General features: G+C 37.9%; 1 protein-coding gene across 2 annotated transcripts in view; it reads right to left on the reverse strand.

Annotated features, from left to right (window-relative positions):
- The window catches only part of Cpox (coproporphyrinogen oxidase), a 29,439-nt gene that overhangs the window by 444 nt on the left and 6,331 nt on the right, over positions 1–22,664 (reverse strand). The window contains exons 6-8 of one of the 2 annotated variants that reach the window (XM_042676838.1): positions 19,178–19,282; positions 18,286–18,384; positions 938–942 (exon numbers count right to left, since the gene is read on the reverse strand). In XM_042676838.1, coding sequence (XP_042532772.1) covers positions 18,297–18,384; positions 19,178–19,282 — 193 coding nt within the window. In that variant the 3' untranslated portion in view covers positions 938–942; positions 18,286–18,296. Of the gene's footprint in view, positions 1–937; positions 943–17,090; positions 18,385–19,177; positions 19,283–22,664 lie in introns of those variants that run through there. The other variant, XM_042676837.1, reaches the window with a different exon arrangement.

Genomic DNA, 22,664 nt, shown 5'->3' on the forward strand with positions numbered 1-22,664 from the left:
GCAAACCAGGAACGATACACATTGTGTCCCAATTTTAGAGACAATAAAGTTAAGACATCAAATGAATGGAAAAGGAGAGGAAAACTGACTGATCACCTGCCTTGTGTTTGGAGTCTGAGTGCTTTCAAAGCAAATCTAATAACCAAAATGTTTGCCTTATATCAGCTAATGAAGTACATTCTCATATGTTATCTCAATTTATTATCATTAAAGTATGCAAGGGCTGCTCTACTCTTCCACTTATTACTCAGGTAAGAAAACCGAGTCTCAGGATCACTCATCCAGGAAATAATCGAGCCATGGCTACAACTCCTCTATACTTTCTTCTTTGCCTCCTACCTCTCATGTCTGTTTCTCTCCTCTCCTCATGATTTCTGGGAAAGCTGAAAAGCCCATAAATTCTCACAATATCTGCAGCCTAATAAGGAGTCTTGGTCCATCAGCTTTATAGCTTTCTTCTCTTTAAAAAGACAAAGTCTCTTAGGAGTCATATCACTTAAATTTTTTATGTCATTTGCATTTCAGTATAACAAAGGATCTGTGATAATGTTGCTTTTGCTTTTTTAAGTAGAACTTTATTTTTGAGAATAGTGTGCTATGTTCAGACAAAAAAATGAACAGATAACATAGCTTATCTTGGTTCATTCTTGATAGTCTATATGTCATGGTTCTGGACAAATACGTCATGACATCTGCCTACCATTATAGTAGCATACAGAATAGTTTCACTGTTTAAAAAAATCCTTGTGCTTTGCCCATTCATCCTCCTCAACTCTACAACCATTCATCTTTTTTTTACTATGAGAAAACTTATGAATTATAGGGAAAAATAAAAATTAGAATAGCAAGCTAGATGTGTGTTTAATCCCAGTTACTCGGGAGGTTGAGGCAGGATGATTGCTTGAGTAAAGAAGTTTGAGACCAGCCTCAGCAATACAGCAGAGCCAATGTCAGAAAAAAATGAACAACACATATACACCACACATAAATACACACACGCGCGCACACGCACACACACACACACACACACACACACACACACACATTCACATGATGAGGCTATTTAGAATATAGGTATACAGCATGATAAGGGAAGGAAACTGAAAACATAAGGAGCCCTTTGTAAATCAGTTAGAGACACACCTTTCTCTACCCTCACATCTTGCTGAAAACTTAGTTCAAAAGCTTAGTGGCTCCCACACTTTTTAACAGCAAAATCCTGTTAAAAGAAAAGTTTACATTTACCCACATAATCAATTAAGAAAGACTATATTGAAGTAAATTTATGTTAGAATGAAGACTTGGCTATTTTAATGAGAGTTATAGTTTCATATGCATTCATCATCTACTTAGCTGGTTAGGAGAAAGAAGATGGATCTTCTTTGTCCCTAAAACACATTTCTTGTGCAGTGATGTGCAAGAGCTGGCACAGTCAGCTGGCAAGAACCAAGTGTGCACATATTTTCCTAACTAACTCTGTGTTCTGTGAAATGGCATGGGGAGCTTGAAACTGTAAATGGTAGGAATATTTGCATGTTGAAATTTGGCAAATACTACACACCAGGACCTTTAATTTAATTTTAATTTGGCAAATACTACACATGAGGACTTTTAATTTAATTGTGCCAGCTACTAGTGCTGGTAGGAAAAATCATGAAAGATACAAACCAGAAGACATTATGGAAGATTATTCTTTTAACAACTTTAGATGTATTAGAAAAATCTTTTTTTTATAAAACCCAAGATCTTTTTAAAGTTCTTAACAAAAAATCTGATACAAAAGTATCTGCTTGTTTGGTACAATGGGAAAATATATACACAAGAGGGTTGGTTTTCTTACTACATTTACCTCTAAGAGGAAGAAGATGAGCAATCAACATAATCATAAGCAAAAGATATTAATTGGCAGTTAACAAATATAAATGTGAATGACCATAAATATATGGAAAAGGCTTAATCTCATGAATAATTAAGTTCAAATTTTTAAATGAATTCTTTTTAAACTTAACAGGTGTTTAAGAAATCTTGATATAAGCTAAAATGATAAAGATCAGTATGGGGAAACCCACTCATTCACTGTAAGACATTGTTAATTTCTATAGGATACTATTTAATAACACTTAAAATTCAGATTTCCTTCAATTCTTTTCAATCCTACTTCTAGGAATTTGTCTTACAGGCTTCTATATTGTTTTGCTAAAATGAGCAGGTTTACACTATCACTGTGGCACTGTTTGCCTATTACTTTCTTATGGCTGCACTGAAAATTACCCCAAAATTTAAAAGCAGAGAGCCTGGTAAGCACTATGATCTCATATGGCTTCTGTGTTTAATTGGGAAGCCTAGGGTGTGCAACTTTGTGAAGGCTGCAGTCACATGACTTGACTGCAGTGAGAAGGCCCAGTTCCAATGTGACTCATTCATGATGCTACCAAATTATTTGGCAGGAGGCCTAAGGTCTTCACCTACAGACCTCTCAATGTGACCCTTAACATGCTAATTGTTCTCTACCAGTGTGGATGAGCCTAGAGAAACTAAAATGGAAGCTGGAATGCTTTTATGGCCTGGTCCTGAAAGTCACATACTGCCATTTCCACAGTATCTGACACAGGTGGACCCAACTCAGCAAGGGACTGTGCAAGGCCATGAATACCAGGGTATAAGGCTCAATGGAGCCTATCTTTGTGACTACCCACCACAGTTTAGAAGAAGAAAGACCGAGAGAGAAAAAAAGAGAAAAGGAGGGAGGTACTTATTTTTTACACAAAATTACTTGGGATTCTAACCTCGAAATATGGCCACCAAGCAGGAGCCAGTGGCTCTTACCTGTAATCCTAGCTACTCAAGAGGTTGAGATCTAGGATCACAGTTCAAAGCAAGCCTAGGCAGGAAAGTCTGTGGGGCTCTTATCTACAATTAAGCACACACACACACACACACACACACACACACACACACACACACACACACACACACACACACAGCACCAGAAGTGGAGCTGTGGCTCAAGTGACAGAGTGATAACCTTAAGCACAAAAGCTCAGGGATAGCACCCAGGCCCTGAGTTCAAGGACCCAACAAAAAATATGACTACCAAGTCTATGTTCTTCAATACACTGGTGTATTTATGTTCCATGTAGGGATGGTTACAAGTGCATAAGCCTGCAAAGAGGGAAGGTTTAGCTCAAACACTGCAGACAAAAGAATAAACAAATGCAGGAAGTGGTTTGTTGCATAATAGTGAGTTTCTATTCAACTTTCAATAGGTGTATCATCAATTCACAGGGTTGACTGAAAAGAAATCAGTGCCAGAATGTTGGTGGGAATGTAAACTAGTACAATCACTCTGCAATGCGGTTTGGAGGTTCCTCAACAAACTAAATGTAGAAATTCCCTATGACCCAGATATGCCATCCTTGGACATCTACCCAGAGCAGGATATAGAAAAGATACTTGCACATCTACGTTCCCTGTCAAGTTATGAAAATAGTCCAGGTGCTTCCCAACAGATGAATGGATCAATAAGATGTGGTACTTATACACAATGAAATTTTACTCATCCATTAGAAAGAATAAGATTATATCATTTTCAGGGAAATGAACGGATCTAAAACAAATCATGATTAGTGAGGTAAGCCAAGCTTAGAGAGACAGACGGTGCATGTTTTCTCTCATGTAGATCTAAAATATACTGGACATGATAATCTATACAGGGTTCTAGGCATTCACTCACAAACAGACTAAAGGAGGATATCCTTAGGAGAGGAACCCAAAGGTGTGATTCCTCTGAACATTTAAATTACTATTTATCGAAAGAAATTCCAGGAAATGGAAATGTGGGTTTTTTTGTTGTTGTTAGTGGTGGTGGTGGTAGTGGTGCTAGTGTTTGGTTTTGTTTTGGTTATTTTTCATTTAGGGGAGGGGACAGAAAAGGAAGAGGGAAGGTGAGCAAATGTAATCATGCTACTCAGTATACACTTTATGGAAAATGAACTATGTAATTTGTGAACAGAGAAAGGAGGGGGAAGCTGGGGAAAAGCAAAGGAAAGGGTGACACTATCCACAGGAAGTAATGTACTCATTATCTGACTTATGAAATGGTGAGCCCTCTGTAGAGCTCCTTAATAATAATAAATTTATTTTAATCAGTTCCAGAACAGCTTCAAAATGATTAATAGTTCTTATTTCTGAGTTCAGTAAGAAAATGGACAAAAGAAGAGTTCTCAAGTCCATACTTTATTTCCATAACTATTTCTGTTGTTTATTACTGAAACCATTTTTGTTTTTACTGAACACCAAGATATTGACAAATACTTTGCAAAAATCATGGTCAGAGGCTGGGGCTAACTGAGATGTAAAGTCTTGATTTCTGTCAAGATTTTCTACCTCAATGGCTCAGAGTATAACCTTAGATCAGACTTCTTTCTGCCAACACTTGGCCCTATCATGTTGAGCAAATACTCCATCCATCCCTCTATTCTTCATGAGTACCAATGGAGCTAACTCCCTGGCAGGACTATTTCAAACACTGAATGTAATTTAGAATAGTTCCTGGCACATAGCTACTCCTGAGTTAGTGTTAGCATTAATACTAACTTATGAGAGGGGAAGTGGAGGTTTTTCAAGCAAATTTCATGTAAAGAGATAAATAAATGTTACCAAATGTCAGGGGAATCAGCTGAGAGTTACAGATACAAAGTATGCCTAGGTTCAAAGTAAGGAAAGAGCATTATGGGGGGGGGGGGAGTGTTTGGGACCACTGAGTGGACTCTCAGGATAGGAAAATTTGAACAGGGTCAGGAAATCTATTATTTTGTCCAGCTTTGATGTGGCTCAGCCTCACGTGTTGTTACATGAAAAATGTTCTCAGCTATGCTAAGGTGGACTCTTCTGTGTTTTTGACCACAAAAAGCAAACAAGAAAGAGAAGAATAAAACCTCTAACTATAGGTGGGAGGTCAGTGATAAATGAAATAATATATACAGAGGCTACATGTTATTTTTGCCTAAGTAAAAAACAGAAATATCTATCCAGAATTTTTTTTACTTTCCAGCTAAATTCCTTTGTCAGATTGCCCAAAATTTTTAACTTTGAAGTTAAGTATGGTTTCTGTTAGTCAGAGAAGGTGAAAAGCAACCTCTATTGATCTGATGTCAACATATTTTCCCAGGTATATTTTTCACCGGGAGAGTAGTAAATATGATATGAAAGTAGCTAGACTCACCAGTCAGGCACTAGTGCCTCACACTTGTAATCCTAGTGGATCTCGATTTGAAACCAGCTTGGGCAGAAAAGTTCTTGAGACTCAATCTCCAATTAACCAGGAAAGAGCCAGGCTAGATGTATGGCTCAAATGGTAGAATGCTAGCTGAGTTCAAAACCCTAGTATGAGCTACAGAAAAGAAAATTGACTAAACTCCTCTGCTAGACTCTTCTGATTAATTTCCTCTACATCTCCTTATTTTTTAAAAGTTGCACCTACTGCTTACTTACATTAACATTGAAATCTTACAAATGAAAATAAAATGTATATAGTATTCAAAATTTATTTCAATCAATATTGTGTTAAATGCCCATTATATGCACACTACCAATTTAAAGTAATGAACCAGTGCTACAAATCCTTTAAAATATCACTATCAAAATTGGTTTTTTTGAAGTTCACCAAAAAATATACTTTCAAATCAAGTTTTTCAATATTCAAAATAGCCTCTTGAAATCAGGAGGGAATGCATTCTGATAATGCTGTTTTCGATGCATTTATTATTTTTAAACTCACTGAAATATTTCAAAATGATGTGCTGCAAGCTAGACTCATCTCAAAACAAATCCAACTTCACCAGAAGTTCGGTAAATACATATCCATTTGGTTCATTACAATGTAAGTGATGTACTTGTTTGAATATAATGGAAAATGATAAGGAGGAAAGTGGTTTCTCATATATAGTGGTGAGTTGCCGTGCATTCTGGTTCTGCTGATTTTTTTTTTTTTTTTTTGGTCAGTTGTGGGACTTGAACTCTGGGCCTGGGCGCTGTCCCTCAGCTCTTCAGCTCAAGGTGAGTGCTCTGCCACTTGAGCCATAGCGCCACTGCTGACTTTTTCTGCTTATATGGTGCTGAGGAATTACTCTCAGGGCTTCATACATGCAAGGCCAGCAATCTTCCACTGAGCCACCTTCCCAGCCCCAGGATTTCTTTTAGGAGCACTAACTTTCTCATGTTTGACCAGAATTCAGTTCTGTTGAGGTAGTTGAACTTTTCTTATTTCTCCATAGAAGTTTCCAGATTGGGAATATTCATGAGAGATGTCTTCCAATTCAAGGATTTTATTTCAGACTTTTTAAATTCTCCATTAACAGCTGTTGGAACTCGCCTCTGGTCCACAGTGAGCCTCCATATTTTATAGTTATGTTTGTCCAGCCTGATTACCATAACTCTCAAGCCCACTGCAGGGTGTCTGACCTGGCCAGCCTGGTTACCATAATTCTCAAGCCCACTGCAGGGTGTCTGACCTGGCCTTCAGGTTCCTTCCATCTAGTCTGTACTCCATACCTCTTCCCAACCCTAGAAGCATTTATGGGACTTTTTAATCTGAGGTAAAGAGTTAAAAAATGGCGTGATTCTTGTAAAACAAGTTTTTTGGATGGCAATTAATAACATTGTCAAATGTCCTGATGTTGTCTTCATTGCTTTCACCTTTCTTTCAATAAACGCAGATCTTAGTGAGTCAATTCTGCTCTTCCTGCCTCCTCAGTATGGATGTTCTCATTTCTTAAATCAATCTTTGCACTTTCCTTCCCTTTGTAGGCCACCACTGAGAAATCTGCATTGAGTTCATTTTTGGTCATTATTTCTGTTTTTTTCTTACCTGTCCAGCTGCAGTGAGTCCTGACACACCAACACATCTTCAAGGTCACTCCTATTCATCTCCCTATTTTTTAAGAGCTAACTAATCATGTGTCCAGTTTCTAACGTGCCAAGTATCTTGTCATTCATTGTAATGTTTTTGGTACAGCTTTAACTGATTTATTAAGTCACCCTTAGGAGATTACAAAACTCTTTCCCATACTTATTTCATTGCCTTCTCACAGTCATTTCTGGAGTTACAAATTACTCACTGCATTTTATGGATGAGTTAACTTGAGAGAAGAGTCTGGGTGATGTCCCATGGATCATACTGCCAATACTATAAAGCTACCAAGAAATGGTCATTACACAGCTAAGAGTTCTCTAGCAGTGGGTAACAGGGAAAAGGGAGACGATAAGGGCTTAAAACTGAATATCAGCTGATAAAGCGTTCTTCATGTTGCCATTTGTCTTATTTTTCATTTTTGTTTTTCTTCTGGAAGGCAAAACAAAACACATCTTAAAACTTGAGCGGTGTCTTTCCCCACCTTTTCTTTAGAAACTTCAGAACTGCCATGTACAGCATCTGATGGTGGCTGCTGTAGCCCTGACTGGCTGGTGGTCCCCACTCTTCCAGAAAGCAAGCCATGGAGCATGGATCAAGCTCCTCTCAAAGTAGAGACATGCACTGGACATTGTGGTCCTGGGAACATTTCTTCAGGAAATGTTGTACCCTCTACTCTCTTCCATCACTGAAGGAAATCATTAAAGCCTCAGTCCTGCATACATGCGTCCTTATTAGCTCCCAGAAAATGTGGCCCACACATTTATGTGGTCAAATATTCATTATTCTAGACGTTTGTGAAAGAGTCATTTTGGAAGGCAAAGATTTACATTTAAATCTGTGGGCTTTGAAGAAGGCAGTTTTCCTTCCATAATGCAGGTGAGCTTCATCCAATCAATGGAAGTTCTTTTTTTGGGGGGGAGGGGGTCCAGTCGTAATGCCTGAACTCTGGGCCTGGGCGCTGTCCCTCAGCTCTTCAGCTCAAGGCTAACACTCTACCACTTGAGCCACAGCGCCACTTCCGGCTTTTTTTTTCTGCTTATGTGGTGCTGAGGAATCGAACCCAGGACCTCATCCATGCAAGGCAAGCGCTCTACCACTGAGCCACCTTCCCAGCCCCCAATCAATGGAAGTTCTAAGCTGAATAAAAGAGTGTCCTTCCCCAAGCCAGTGGGGCTTCTGTCAACACATGAGAAACTTCAGATTTTGGACTTGTCAGCCTCTAAATTCACATGAGCCAGGTACTTAACATAAAGCTTTCTATACACATGTGCATCCTATTGAATATATTTTTCTATAAAACCCTAACACAAGTATATTGTGACCATCAGGCCACAAAGATCTGAAGCTAGGCAACACCGACCAGGGACATGGAACCAAAACTGTGAGCACACGCATTCAGATACTGAATTCAGTCTTGGCTTCATTTTAACTTCACCTTTTGCTAACTTATCGTACTTTTAATTGGATCAATTACATTATATTTTATGCTCTAGTATTGTCAACTAAATGTTTAAATAAATAGATTCTCATCAAATGAAGCAATAACATGTTTCATATAAGAAAGGGGGACATAAATGACACAAATCTATGAAGAAAAGTGACGCTGACAGAAGTCCGTATATGTGTGTGTAAGGGAAAGTATTGTAGTAATAAAACAGAAAGTATTGAGATCAGTCTATGGCATAAAACATCAAACCACAGTGGTTTAAGCAAAACCTAAAGTTCGTCCATTTAAAAAAAAAGAGGAATTATGAAATAAAAAAGAGAGAGAAAATGGATTTTGCATTACTCTGCTGACCTAAATTTTATAAACATTATATATTCTCCATGGGGGAAAAGATTAAAGTGCTCAAGAATGAAGAAACAGAAGGTATGAAAACAGTATTTGCTTCATAATACCACTCCTAATGCTAAAATATTATCTTAACTAATAAAAACCCAGGTACAGTTTTGTGCTTGTCAGTAAAAGTTTATGACAATTCTGACTTTATCTAAGACTGTTGAAAAGCACTAAAACTTTGAGTAACAAATAACGGTGAACTCAATAGGGTCACACCACACAAGTAAGAATGGGAAGACTCCACCCAACCTACCCACACAAGATCGTGGCCAAGGTAGAAAACAAACCATTTCACCATGTTTAGAGGAAGTATTCTCCTTTCAAGAGGAAGTATTCCTCTTGTGACACATTTTCCCTAAAGTATCCTTCAATCTCCTTTGTGCACCTGTGCTTTATCTCACACCAATATGGATGATAGTCCAGTGGTCCAGATATTTTTTTCTAGGTCTCCAGTTTTGTTCCTTCCTTGTTTAACTCCCTCTAATTTGGTGGGGATGGAGGCAGACTGGTGAGGGATTAAGGGGTTGCTAACTAAGTGGGTTACATTGCTTTCATTTCCCTGTTCTGATTGCCAAGAAAATAAAGTTGAGGTTTGTTAAACTATTGATAGCATCTCCCTTCAAATAGGGTTTGAAGAAAACACACTAAAGCTATAAAAACTAGAATATGCCCTTCTTTGCAAGTACAGATATGCTCAAATCGCTCTGGAATTCATGAGGCATTTCAGTGTGTAAGCCAGAGGGCTTCTGTGTGCAGAAACTTAACCCAGAAGCAGTGGTCAAGTTGTTACATGATAATTGATTTAAAAGGAACTCTAAACTCTAGGGTAAAACATTTCCAAAGGTTGAATATCTCTGATATTACCCGGCTCTAGCCTTCTGGAATACTCTCCTATGTAAGAAGTGTACAAAAACTGAAATTTAATTGTTTGTATTTGGTAAGCAATAATTTTTACTGAATATGTTTGTAGGCTGCAAAGGTGCCACACTGAAGTTCTATAATCCTTAAGAACTCTTAAAAGCTGTTAAATAATTCTGTTCTCTGAGCATATTTTATTTCTTGAAGTCAAAACTAGTTAGAAAATAATGTATATTTAATTAAGTCTATCTGTGAGGTAAAAACAGGAAGAGGGTTTTCAACATGCTGACAATGACAATCTTGACTTAAAAAAATTAATGAAAGATGGCAAGTTCTCTCTGGTAAAACATGCCTATACACATGATTATAGTGATAGTTTGATGACTTAAAATTCATGACCTTTAATTTTTATTTTTTTTCTGGCTTGTCTTTTTTATTGTCAAGGTGATGTACAGAGGGGTTGCAGTTACATAAGGTAAAAAGTACATTTCTTGTCCAATTTGTTATCCTTTCCCTCATTTTCCTCCTACTTTCCTTCCCCCACCCCCCAGCCGCCACCTTTGAGTTGTAGAGATCATTTCCAACACATTGTCTTGTGAGTATCACTGTTACATTGGTTCCCCTGTCCTTTGTCTCACTATTCTGTTGTTCCCTTCCCTTCCCTAATTCAGATAAACATATATACAATACCAGGCTATCAGAATCAAATATAGTGACAACAGGGGATATACCATAGGGAGAACATTCAAAAGAAACAAAAAAACCCTCACATAGTACATTAAAAACAACAACAAAAAAGAAAAACCTCCTTTGTCCATGTCTTGGAGTTCATTTCGCTTAGCATCATCTTATATGGTCATATGTCCATAGCTATTGAGCTATTCTGCTCATCTGCTAAGATTATCCTAGATGTATACCAATTATTGCAAATAAGGGAAACCATGGGACCTATGTTTCTTTGGGTCTGGCTTACTTCACTGAATGATTTTTTCCAAGTCCTTCCATTTCCTTACAAATGGGGTGGTGTCATTCTTTCTAATGGAATCAGAAAGAATTCCATTTTATATATATATATCTCACATTTTCTTGTCAAGGTCATTTTTTGGGGGGAGGATTGGTCAAGGGGTTTGAACTCTGGGCCTGGGCGCTGTTCCTCAGCTCTTCAGCTCAAGGCTAGCGCTCTACTACTTGAGCCACAATGCCACTTTATATACCACATTTTCTTAATCCATACATCTACTGAGGGTCATCTGGGTTGGTTCCATATCTTAGCTATTGTGAATAATGCTGCCATAAACAAAATTGTGCCCGTAGCTTTAGTATGGCCTTATTTGTGAGCATTTGGGTAAATGCCCAAAAGTGGGATTGCTGAATCATAGGGGAGCTCTATGTGGAGTCTATGAGGAACCTCCATACTGCTTTCCAAAGTGGTTGAACAAGTTTACACTCACACCAACAGTGCAGTAGGGTTCCCTTCTGGTCTCCAACATCTGTTCTTGATTATAGCCATTCTGGGGTGAGTTTCTGGGTCTTTATTAAAAAAATTTCGGCTTGTGCCAAGGAGCCCTAGAGTTTATTTTTATATTTTTATTAACAAAATAAATGTAGTCAGTTAAAAAGAACCAAATAGTAGCAAAGGCTTACAAAACTACCAATACTTTTTCCATTTTACCCTTGACCTGATGTCCAAAAGCAACCACTTGGAAATCTTCAGTCTTACTTTTATTTACCTCTATATTTTTTTTTATCTTAAACTTAACCTCATATTTGACATCTATTAAATACAAGTTTAAGTCCTTTTGCTTATTTTTCTCTTGTATTTGGAGATGTTCCGCAAATGTCTGATTACTTTGTCTTAATTTATTGTGTAGTTAATTTAGCTTGACAAAAAAACAGATGCTACTGAAATCACGAAAAGGCTTTCTTACCTCTCCTCCCTGAAGTAGCACATTAACACTTTGGGTATAAACACACTATATTAAATATTCCAGTTTGCAAAACTATCCTTTCACTATCATTGTTCATTCTCAGAAAAAAAAAATGTACACATTTTCTTGTGATGTTCAACAACTTGCTAGTTTGGGAGCTCCCTAGAAGCTGACTTTTTTTTGGTGGGGGTCTGGTTGTGGAGCTTAAACTCTGGGCCTGGGCGCTGTCCCTCAGCTCTTCAGTTCAAGGCTAGCGCTCTACCACTTGAGCCACAGCGCCACTTCCGGCTTTTTTTTTCTGCTTATGTGGTGCTGAGGAATCGAACCCAGGGCCTCATGCATGCAAGGCAAGCGCTCTACCACTGAGCCACCTTCCCAGCCCTAGAAACTGATTTTTTTTAAAAAATCTGTCTTAGCCATTCAACATTATTGCAGCTATAGGCAAGGCCATTTTCATACTCTCCCAGCAATAATGTGAGATGGGAAACATAATGACACCTGACAAGATGTAAGCCGTATGGTCAAATCACTCATACTTGACTGTAGACAATTTCTCTAACAATAGCAAAGGAAATACAGGTTATGAATAGTTCTCACATTCCTCCTTTCCTGCCTCCATACTCCTTTTCTGTCCTCCTGTTCACTTCTATCTCCCTCCTTCTCCTGCTCCTTCTCAGGCCCTGCCTTCAATTCTGCTTTCCCCTTCCTTTTACCTCTCTCTATATATGGGTCACTTTTGGAGCAAACTTGCTCCACCTACTGGTAATTTCAAGAATGTCATGTTTAACAACAAGAAAAACTATGGACATTATCTGACATGTCAATGGAAATATTATGTCAATTTTAATACTTAAGACTGTGGTAATTAGTAGCCTAAGATCATTTTAAAATAAAAACTTAATCCAAACTTAATTAAACATATGAATATAGAGTATATACCATGTTAACATTTTCACATTGACTAAAATGTCCTCTTTCCTGGCACCTGGTCCTACACTCATTTCTCTATTCCCAACTTGGTCTGTGCACTCTCTTCTTCTTCTTTTCTTTTTTTTTTCAGTGTGGGGCTTGAACTCTGGGCCTGAGCTCTGTCCCTCAGCTCTTCAGCTCAAGGCGAGCACTCTACCACTTGAGCTACAGCGCCACTTCCAGTTTTCTAGTGGTTTATTGGAGATAAGAGTCTCATGAGCCGGGCGCTGGTGGCTCACGCCTGTAATCCTAGCTACTCAGGAGGCTGAGATCTGAGGATCGCGGTTCAAAGCCAGCCCGGGCAGGAGAGACCGTGAGACTCCTATCTCCAATAAACCACCACAAAACCGGAAGTGGCGCTGTAGCTCAAGTGGTAGAGTGCTCGCCTTGAGCTGAAGAGCTGAAGGACAGCGCCCAGGCCCAGAGTTCAAGCCCCACGGCCGACCAAAAAAAAAAAAAAAAGAGTCTCATGGACTTTCCTGCCCGGGCTGGCTTTGAACCGCAATCCTCAGATCTCAGCCTCCTAAGTAGCTAGGATTACAGGCGTGAGCTACTGGCGCCCGGCTAGAATAGATTTTTAAATCAGCTTTCTGCCTATCCAACTGAAAACCAGAAGCAACCTTGACCAGATATGATATCTTACCATAGAGACTCTTTTCTAAAGGCTTTATTCCTGTGCTATTGAATATCAGAGACAGTCCATTTGTTTTAACCCTTGTGGGTTAATTATGCTACATTTTATGTTCAAACCTATTTTTAGATGTGGAAGTAACCTAGCAGGTGAAGGATAGTCTAAAATACTGGTAAAATAAACTTAACTTCAACAATAGAACCAGGCATATTGTGGGACAGATGGAATGCAGTTTAATTATCTTGTTCTGCTTGTACATGTCAGTGTATACCTGGTTTAAAACTGCCTGTAGAAACAGGTCTGTGGAGTTTTATGTTGTACAACACATGACTTAGTTTCACATAACAACAAAAAGGGATTACTCAAGCCTTCTGTAAATATCTATGTATCACTAACCTAAATGTGCTCATTAACGCTTATTGTGACATTACAATTAATTATACTTGAGAACTAAACTCAAAAATATGCAATTTCAAACTATATCAAAGAACATTATATCCTTGAAAACAACTTCTAAATGAGATTTTAAAGGCCGAACACTAGGAATCTATGCTTTTACAGATTAGGGATGTTATACAGATAGACAAATAATACTAAGCTTGATACCAAAGTATATTGCAAATGATATAAGTTTGATACCATAGTACATTGGAAAACAAAGGGTACCAGTTATTCATAAGGAGTTTCATAGTATAAGCATAAAACTTGCCTCAAATATTTTATGTAGTGGAGTGTATGTTGAATGACTATGTGAATACAGATTGATGAGAGAAATATTAAAAGAAAAACATGAATGGCAGTTTGTTTCTTGGATATTTCAAGAGGGCAAGGAAGAGATTCCAAGAAGAGACATCAGTGCTCGGAGGAAAGGTAAGTGGGGACATAATGCAGAGGATGATCACAAAAAGTCTGGGACTAAAATGCATAGGACAAACATAAAGGTAAGAATCAAAAGAAGAATAGGAGCCAAAAGGTGGACTATTTTGAATGCCAGAAATTTTTTTGTAGGAGGACTACTTTGAACATTCAGCAAGGGTAGTTAGGATTGGGAGAATAATTATCAGAGAAAGGAATGGAGATCAGAACAATCAAGAGGCACAGAGGGTATTCCAAAATGCAGGTTAAAAAAATAATACAAGACCCCAGCCCTGGAAAAATTAAGACATTTCCAATTGGGATTCATTAGAGATTTATTAGAGCAGTGAGAAAGAAGAGCAAAATCTAGTTCGTAGTTCAAGTGTAAAAGGCTAAGTTGGAGGGTTTGATTGTGACAACTCCCAATGAGAATTAACACCTCATTCTCTCCCCTTGAATCTGAAACTGGCCTCAATGACTAACTGTGGGATGTGTATACCACATAACCTGAGAGACTAGATTGGTCACAGTCCAAGTGACTGTCAGTCCAACTGGGCCTAGCTTTTCAGTTGTGTTAGCTTAGTCTCAGGCATGTGAGTTAAAAACATGTAGACAATGCCTGTCTTGATAAATTGTAACAACATATGGAAGAGTAAGCCCTCAACCAATACTTTATTTGGCTTTCAGACCTGGTATTCTTTGAGCATGTAGAAATATTTATCTTGAAAACTCACTGTGGCAAATAAGGGAAACCATGGGACCTATGTTTCTTTGGGCCTGGCTTACTTCACTTAATATAATTTTTTCCAAGTCTTTCCATTTCTTAACAAATGGGGCAATGTGATTCTTTCTGATGGAGGCATAAAATTCCATTGTGTATATATACCACATTTTCTTGATCCATTCATCTACTGAGGGGCATCCAGTATATGTCTCAGTCAAGCAGAAAAGGTCAGATAAGTTGATGTTAGGGGAATGAACCAACCCCAAGATAAGTATTCAAATGTTTCTTTGTTTTTTTTTCCTTTCATGTAATTGTTTCTATCATATTTATAAGATGATTTCTATGTTGCTTTGTATGTCCCTCCCCCACAGTAAAACCCATACTTTCACTGTATTTGATGTTGGTATAATTTGTGGAGGGGAAGGGAAAAAAATCGTTTAACTAGGGATACAGGTGGACCCATTGCAACAATGAGATGTACAAGTCCTTATGTCGAAAAACGAACTTTACAACATTGGTGGGGGATGAGGAGAGGATCGGGTGGGGTGAGGGAAGGAGTATGGGAAGGGATGGGAAGGGGAAACAAAGCAGGAGGCAACAATGCTTGATAAGAAATGTACTCGTTATCTTGCCCATGTAATTGTAACTCCTCTGTACAGTATTCTCATAATAAAAAAAAAGAAAATGCAGGGTCTGGGAAGGTGGCTCAGTGGTAGAGTGCTTGCCTTGCATGCCTGAAGGCCTGGGCTCGATTCCTCAGCACCACATAAGCAAAAAGAAAAAAGCTGGAAGTGGCGCTGTGGCTCAAGTGGTAGAGCGCTAGCCTTGAGCTGAAGAGCTGAGGGACAGCGCCCAGGCCCAGAGTTCAGGCCCCATGACCAGACCCAGAAAAAAAAAAATGCAATCATAAAAATTTAAATGTTACTAAAAAATAAATAAATAAAACTCAGCTGTGGGTCTGCTCCCAAAGGTTATTACAATCGAATTTTGGCCTCTAGGTCACAGTATTGAGGTCATCTCTCTCCCATACCCCCAATAACCACTTAATACGTATTTGCAAGATAATAGAAAGTGTACAGTCCATTTTCAGGTGCACTTTGATCTTATAGTAAACTTAAAATAGACATCAGGAGGAATTTGCAAATGAATTTGAAGTACAGTTAAATATATTCTCCAATCGCAATTGCTTTTCCCTAAGACTCAGCCTTATCCATAATAGTCATTGACTAAATGACAACTTAGTCATTGATGAATAGGAAACAGATGCGCACACAAATCTTAATAGTCCTAAGCACAACTTAATAGGCCAGATTTAATCAAGTGATTTTTGACTTCTTTTAAAAGAAGTAAATTTATTGAACAATTTGTTCCTATCTACCTGCTTTCTCCAAAATCCGCTTTATTGAAATGCTATTCATGTATACAAAAAAGGTATGATTTCAAGTGTTGAGTTCAGTAAGTTTTGATAGTAGCCATAACCTCAATGAAGAAAGAATACATAATAAAAATGCCTTTTCCAGCCTTTGGCTAGAGGAGTTTTCATTTTCCTAAGTTTTCATATGTAGCCATCATACAGAAAGTATTTTCATGTCTTGTTTCTTTTTCTTTGCATTGTGCTTTTGGTGTTCATACAGATTCTGGTATTTATTAATAATTACTCCTTTTAATGAGCTGAGTAATGTTTTAATGTATGCACTAAATGAATTTATCTATTCACCTGCTGATAGCCATTTGAGTTATTTCTAACTTTTGGCTACTGTGAGTAAAACTGCCATAAAAATTGTATTTCTTGTAGGTAAAATAGCTAAGAATGACATAGATGGTGTATGTTTTCTCTAATGTGTAGAAATAGATCTAAAAGACACTGGGATAGTTATACGGGATTCTAGATACACACAGACTGAAAGAGGACATTCTTAAAGAGAAAAAGGAGCAATGACTACATGCTCCAGGATATGGAAACAAAAGATCTCTTTTTTTAAGTTTTATTTTTTGATGATTCTGTCTTCTTCATGTATGGTGTATTCAAGTGTAAATCTTTGAGTGGGTGGGGGGTATAGAATCCGAGGGGAAAAGGATGAAAGTGCACCAGTGGAGCTCACTGGGCATGGATGGAAGTGAACTGTCCAACTTGTGGGTGGAGATGGGAGGGAGGGACTGGGAAAGAATGAGGAACAGAAGACACTATACAAAAGGAAATGTACTCATTACCTGATTCATCTAATTGTAATCCTTGTGCACATCACCTTTAAAACAATAAATTAATCTTGAAAAAATATCTAAGAATGAGGAACTATAATTTTAGTACTTAGAAATATTTCTATCTTCCTATATCAATTATCCCAATGAAGAATACAAGTATTTCTTAGATATTAGTTTACAATAAGGTTTATTAGTGGATGTGCTGTAAGATGGAGAATTCATACATTTTCTAGTTCATAAGGGTCACACATAATCCATACATTCAATGTATTCCAGAACAGTACTCGACAGTTAGAGGAGACATTTCCTTATAAACTTCAACATATTATGAATTTTAAAAAATACATCCATGTAACTATATGAACAAAAAGATCATGCATTAGGAATTTTGCTATGAATTTTCTCTTAGAACAAACAGTTGTATATTCTAATTTGAAAATTAGGACAACTTCATTTCACTTTAAAAAAAAACATAAAATGCCTATATGTCACACTAGCTAACATTTGCTTTAATTAAAGAAGGAAAATATTTCTCATTTCATCTGCCAGATGAAAAATATTATCTAAAGTCACATACTAGAATTATTCTAAGTCCAGACATCCATGTAAAAAGGTCTAGAATACAAAACTTTATCAGAATCCAGGGATATAAGCTTTTGTTTTCAAAGAGTAGAAAAATCTCCACATTAATAAACTATAACTTCACAAAAGAATCAAACGTATACTTTAGATGTCCCTTATTTAAATAGCAATGTCACTTTAGAGCTAAAACCTCTGGGTAAGCACTGAATTGAAACACACACAGTCTAAAAATGTTTCAAGTCCTTCTAAATAGCTATCATTACAGAAATAAACATTTTATAAAATACTGTGGTCTGTAGAGAAAGGTACATGAAAATCACATCTAAGAGATTTCAGAAATGACAAAGTAAACTTTTACTTTTAAGATGCATTCTGAAATTACCAAGAAATCTGAACATATTCACTGAATTATAAAGGAAAACCATACCCTATGACATAACTCTATAGCTAAAACTAAAACTTTAAGAAAAATAAGGACTTTCCTAGTACCTGTTATAATAGTTGTATTCCCTTATCATCACACCTGGAAGCTCAATGTAGAATATTACAAAATAGCCATAGGAGATAATTTTAAAAGTACAAACAAGTTGCATGAGTTTTCTATCAATCAACTCTGTCAATTAGCTATCTTCCCTCTTACTGCCCCTCACTGACAGGAGACAAGATACAGCCTACAGCGTGGAGAGGGCTGGAATACTAAGGCACAAGGAACTAACAACCTAATGGCCACATAGTGGCAACAGTGCCAGCCAGGGAAGACACACACCGGGGCCCTCCAAACCACTCGGCCTGCATCAATGCACCCAGTCCTTCGGATGGCGCAGAACTTCCAGAATTTCGGCTTCCTTGGAATTTGCTGAGGGCGAGTGCATGTATTCCCACCTATGCATGTCCAAAACAGAAACCAGTAATGTAATGAAATAAAAAAGACATACAACTCTTAAATGAAAAAAAAAAATCCCAAGAATAAAAGTTTCTTGCCATTTGTCACCATTATGCCAAATATGCTTTGCACTCACCAGACTTTTAAAAAAGATTGGTTGCTAAGTAGATTTCTTAGCCAGACACAATAGCTTACACCTGTAATTCTAGCTTCTGAGAAAAGTCCACAAGACACCACTTCCAACTGACCAGGAAAAAGTGAGGCTAGAGGTATGGCTCAAGTGGCAAAGGACCAGCCGCAAGCAAGCAAGCCAAGCCAGAGCATGAGCCCCTGAGTTCAAACCCTGGCACAAAAAAGGCGGGATGGGGGTAGAGGGACGGGGAGGGGTTCAAGGCTTCTTCATAATTCTCAGGATTAACATCAATACCACAGAGCTGAAATAAACTTTTTGATATACCACTTCAGATTATCCATGGGCAGAAATTAGCTAATTCATATACATAGCTTTTCCCATGAGACTTTTCAAAAAAGGGGTTGGATGGTCAATCTTGAGCTATTCAAACACATCCCTCACTCCCCATACTCCTGTGTTCTTATTCACACACCACCTCACTCACTGTCACTGCTTATAAAATTCAATTTTATTTATTTTTAACTAATTGACATGATTCTCCTATAAAATTAGCAAAGTGAAAACCAGGGAGTCTTAGGGAAGACGGTATCAGTGTTAACTGACATTTTGTTGAGGGGTTGGATATGAACAGATAAACTAGCATGATGAGTAGCTCTTACCTCGCAGTTAGAGGTAAAGACATCAAGATGCTTTCAATCCTGGATCCTGGAGTGAAGAGGCCAAATTTTGTACCTCGATCATATACCAGATTAAATTCTACATACCTGTCAGAAAGACATCACACAACATTAAAGGCCAGTAAGTAAAATCTTTCTGAAATCCATAATGATTACTTGAAGGAGTCTCTCTCCCCCACTTCCCGCCAGCTGGAACTGGTACCCAGGACACCAGCCTACTGCCAACTGAGCTTTCTCCAATTGGGCAGCATAAATAAAGGGGATTCTACTCATCAAACAATTGGATACAGATTCAACCCTGTCACAGAGTGGTTTCAAAACAATGTTGTGTTTTTCTACAAATAAACAGAATGAACTGGAACACTAAGGCATAACAACAATTAAGCAAAAGAAATGGCATCTTTTCTCAGGATAACATAGTAACTTTGGGTCCTCCCCAGAGACCCAATTTTGCAGAATTCATTTCACTATAACATAGTTCTACTATTAAGATAGCATAGAGATGGGCACTGGTGGCTTACGCCTGTAATCCTAGCTACTCAGGAGGCTGATATCTGAGGATTACGAAGCCAGCTTAGGCAGGAAAGTTTCTGAGACTTTTATCTCTAATAAATTAGCTAAAAGCCATAAGTGGTAGAGCACTAGCCTTGACCAAAAGAAGCTAAGGGACAGCACTAGGCCCTGAGTACAAGCCCCAGGACCAAAAAATAGATATAGATAGTGTAGAATTTCTGTAATGGAAGGCCATATATAGCTGCCAATAATCTGTTAGTAATGATTAATATATCCTACATAGTCTCTCTTCTTAAAGTAACTAGTAAGATTAATAAATAGCTATATAATTCATTTATCCTACAAAGTCACAGGAACCACAATAAGATAGTTTTTGACAATGCAGTAATTTCTTTTTTTCTTTTTTAAAGAAAATATCCTTGGCATCAACTAAAACTTGGCTCAAATTTTCTATTAACAGTCATGGAGGCAGATCTAAACTCCATCCAGCTTAAACATCCCTTTCTACTCCCCAAAATAATTCGGAATAGTGACCAGGTGTGAAAAGTTGAGTAAATATCACCCTTTCAGATCACTTCCCAGAACATTCAGAAACCACTCTTGGTCTTCTTTTTCGTTTATCCAACCATTTTTAAGCCCACTCATATCAAAATACTCTCTATAATCACAAAGTATTTCAATTTTGTGTGTGTGTGTTTGTTTTTCTTGATATGGGATTTCACTAGATAGCTCAGGTTGGCCTAGGACTCTCCCTTCTTCTTCCAACTTTTGAGTACTGGGTTTAGAGATGTATGCCACCACACCCAGCTCAAGAGTATTTCATTTTTTTTTAAGGTACTATTTTATGTAACAATGTGTCAAAGAACCTGAAAATTTTAAATAACTGGGGCTGGGAAGGTGGCTCAGTGGTAGAGCATTTGCCTTGCATGCCTGAGGCCCTGAGTTTGATTCCTCAGCACCCCATAAGCAAAAAGAAAAAAGCCGGAAGTGACACTGTGGCTCAAGTGGTAGAGCGCTAGCATTGAGCTGAAGAGCTGAGGGACAGTGCCCAGGCCCAGAATTTAGGCCCCATGACCAGACCCCAAAAAAAAAAAAATTTAAATAGCTATAATCATGAATTCCTTCCTAGTCTCACCACTTATTTATCACTAGTGGCTTTTATATGCTAGTGACTTTACTTCCTTGTGCCTGTCCAAAAGATAATATAAATAAAATCTTCTTAACTTCTACCTAAAACTACATAAAAGAATTTCAGCTCTCAGCCACCTTTTTTGACCTGCTATAACTTTTCTGAAATATGATTTCTAGAAATGACTGTGATTCACTCCTTTGCTTAAGTATATTTGAAGATCTGCCTCATGAGAAGCTCCCAAAATGCACTTCTATAGATCCTTGAATTCCTTTTGTTATTTGAGTGAATGATGCCTCTTTTGCTCATGTGTTTATGTTAATAATCCTAGGTACTCAGGAAATTAAGACCTGGAGGATTGTAGTTCAAAGCTAGCCCAGGCAGAAAAATCCATGAGACTCCATCTTCAAAAGAACCAACAGAATAAAAAATAATTATAAAAGAAAAAAAGAAAGCCGGCGTCGGTGGCTCACGCCTGCAATCCTAGCTACTCAGGAGGCTGAGATCTAAGGATCACAGTTCAAAGTCAGCCTGGGCAGGAAAACTCCATGAGACTCTTATCTCCAATAAACCACTCAGAAAACCAGAAATGGCACTATGGCTCAAGTGGTAGAGCACTCACCTTGAGCTGAAGAGCTGAGGGACAGTGCCCAGGCCCAGAGTTTAAGCCACACAACCAGAAAAAAAAAAAAAAGAACCAACAAAATGTTAGACTGGAGGGTGGCTCAAGTGGTAGAACACAAGCTGTCAGCAAAAAAGGTGAGTGAGATGGTGAGGCCTTCAGTAACAGCAGAAAGATCTGATCTTTCTGGTCCTTTCTACAAATTTCTCCTCTCAGGTACCTATAAATTATGAACATTCACAACCCTCTTTGATTTCACTAATGCCTAATGCCTATGTTAATCTTGCTTCCCTTTCTTAGACAGATAACATAAAACTTAATTAAAAGCCTTTAGTTAATCCAAAGTCTTTAGTTCCTGCTCTCCTATGAAAAATGATGAGAGAAAAAGTTCAAGTCTGAGAGAGAATAGTAGTAATCAAAGCAAAAGACTAAATGATGGAAGAGATGACCACTGGAAGGGCACAAGGGCAGAGGACAGTCGATAGAAGATACTCACAATGGGTTATGAATGCAATATCAGACAATGCTGAATCTATGAATCTCTGTTCTAAGTGTGGGGTTATCTTCTCTGAGTGTGGAGTTAGCTTTTACCCTCTCTGGGTTCAAAAATAAGAGTGCCAGAAAAAAATGTTCTGAAGAACAGTCACATGCTATGCCATTGAAAATTAATCTAACGCTTCATACTTCTACCTCACTGTTCCTGCAATGGTATGCACATAACAGAACTCTCAGAATGTCTAACAAGTTTTTAAAACTTCCTGTAATGAGTATTCATAAAATTGGCCTAGATTACATGTGAAATTCTGTACAACATTAGAGCACTTCAGTCTCTACAGAGGTTTAAATCACCCTCTAAGGTATGCCTTTCCCTAACGATGAACATGTTTTTGACAAGTCTGATATGTTCACCTTTGTAATCAGGGTAGTACTTAACCTCAGTGGTCCATGATAAATGTAAAGAGAAAATGCTAGCAAAGGCAATTCTGAGAAATTATGGGTAGGGGTGGTGACGGTCCAAATCTTGAATTGTTCAAGAAATTTCTAAAAATTCAATTCATTTTATTTTGCCACACAAATGAGGTTCAGATAGCAAAGGTAATTATGAACAAGGCTATATATAAGTGTTCATCCTTAGAACAATATTTAAGTTGACCTTGTCAGGCCAAAAGCTTTACTTCCTTAGTGCCCAAAGCCTAATATACATT

The sequence above is a fragment of the Dipodomys spectabilis genome, unplaced genomic scaffold (genome assembly GCF_019054845.1).
Source record: "Dipodomys spectabilis isolate Male_0828 unplaced genomic scaffold, ASM1905484v1 ptg000032l, whole genome shotgun sequence".
In the NCBI taxonomy this organism is placed as follows: domain Eukaryota; kingdom Metazoa; phylum Chordata; class Mammalia; order Rodentia; family Heteromyidae; genus Dipodomys; species Dipodomys spectabilis.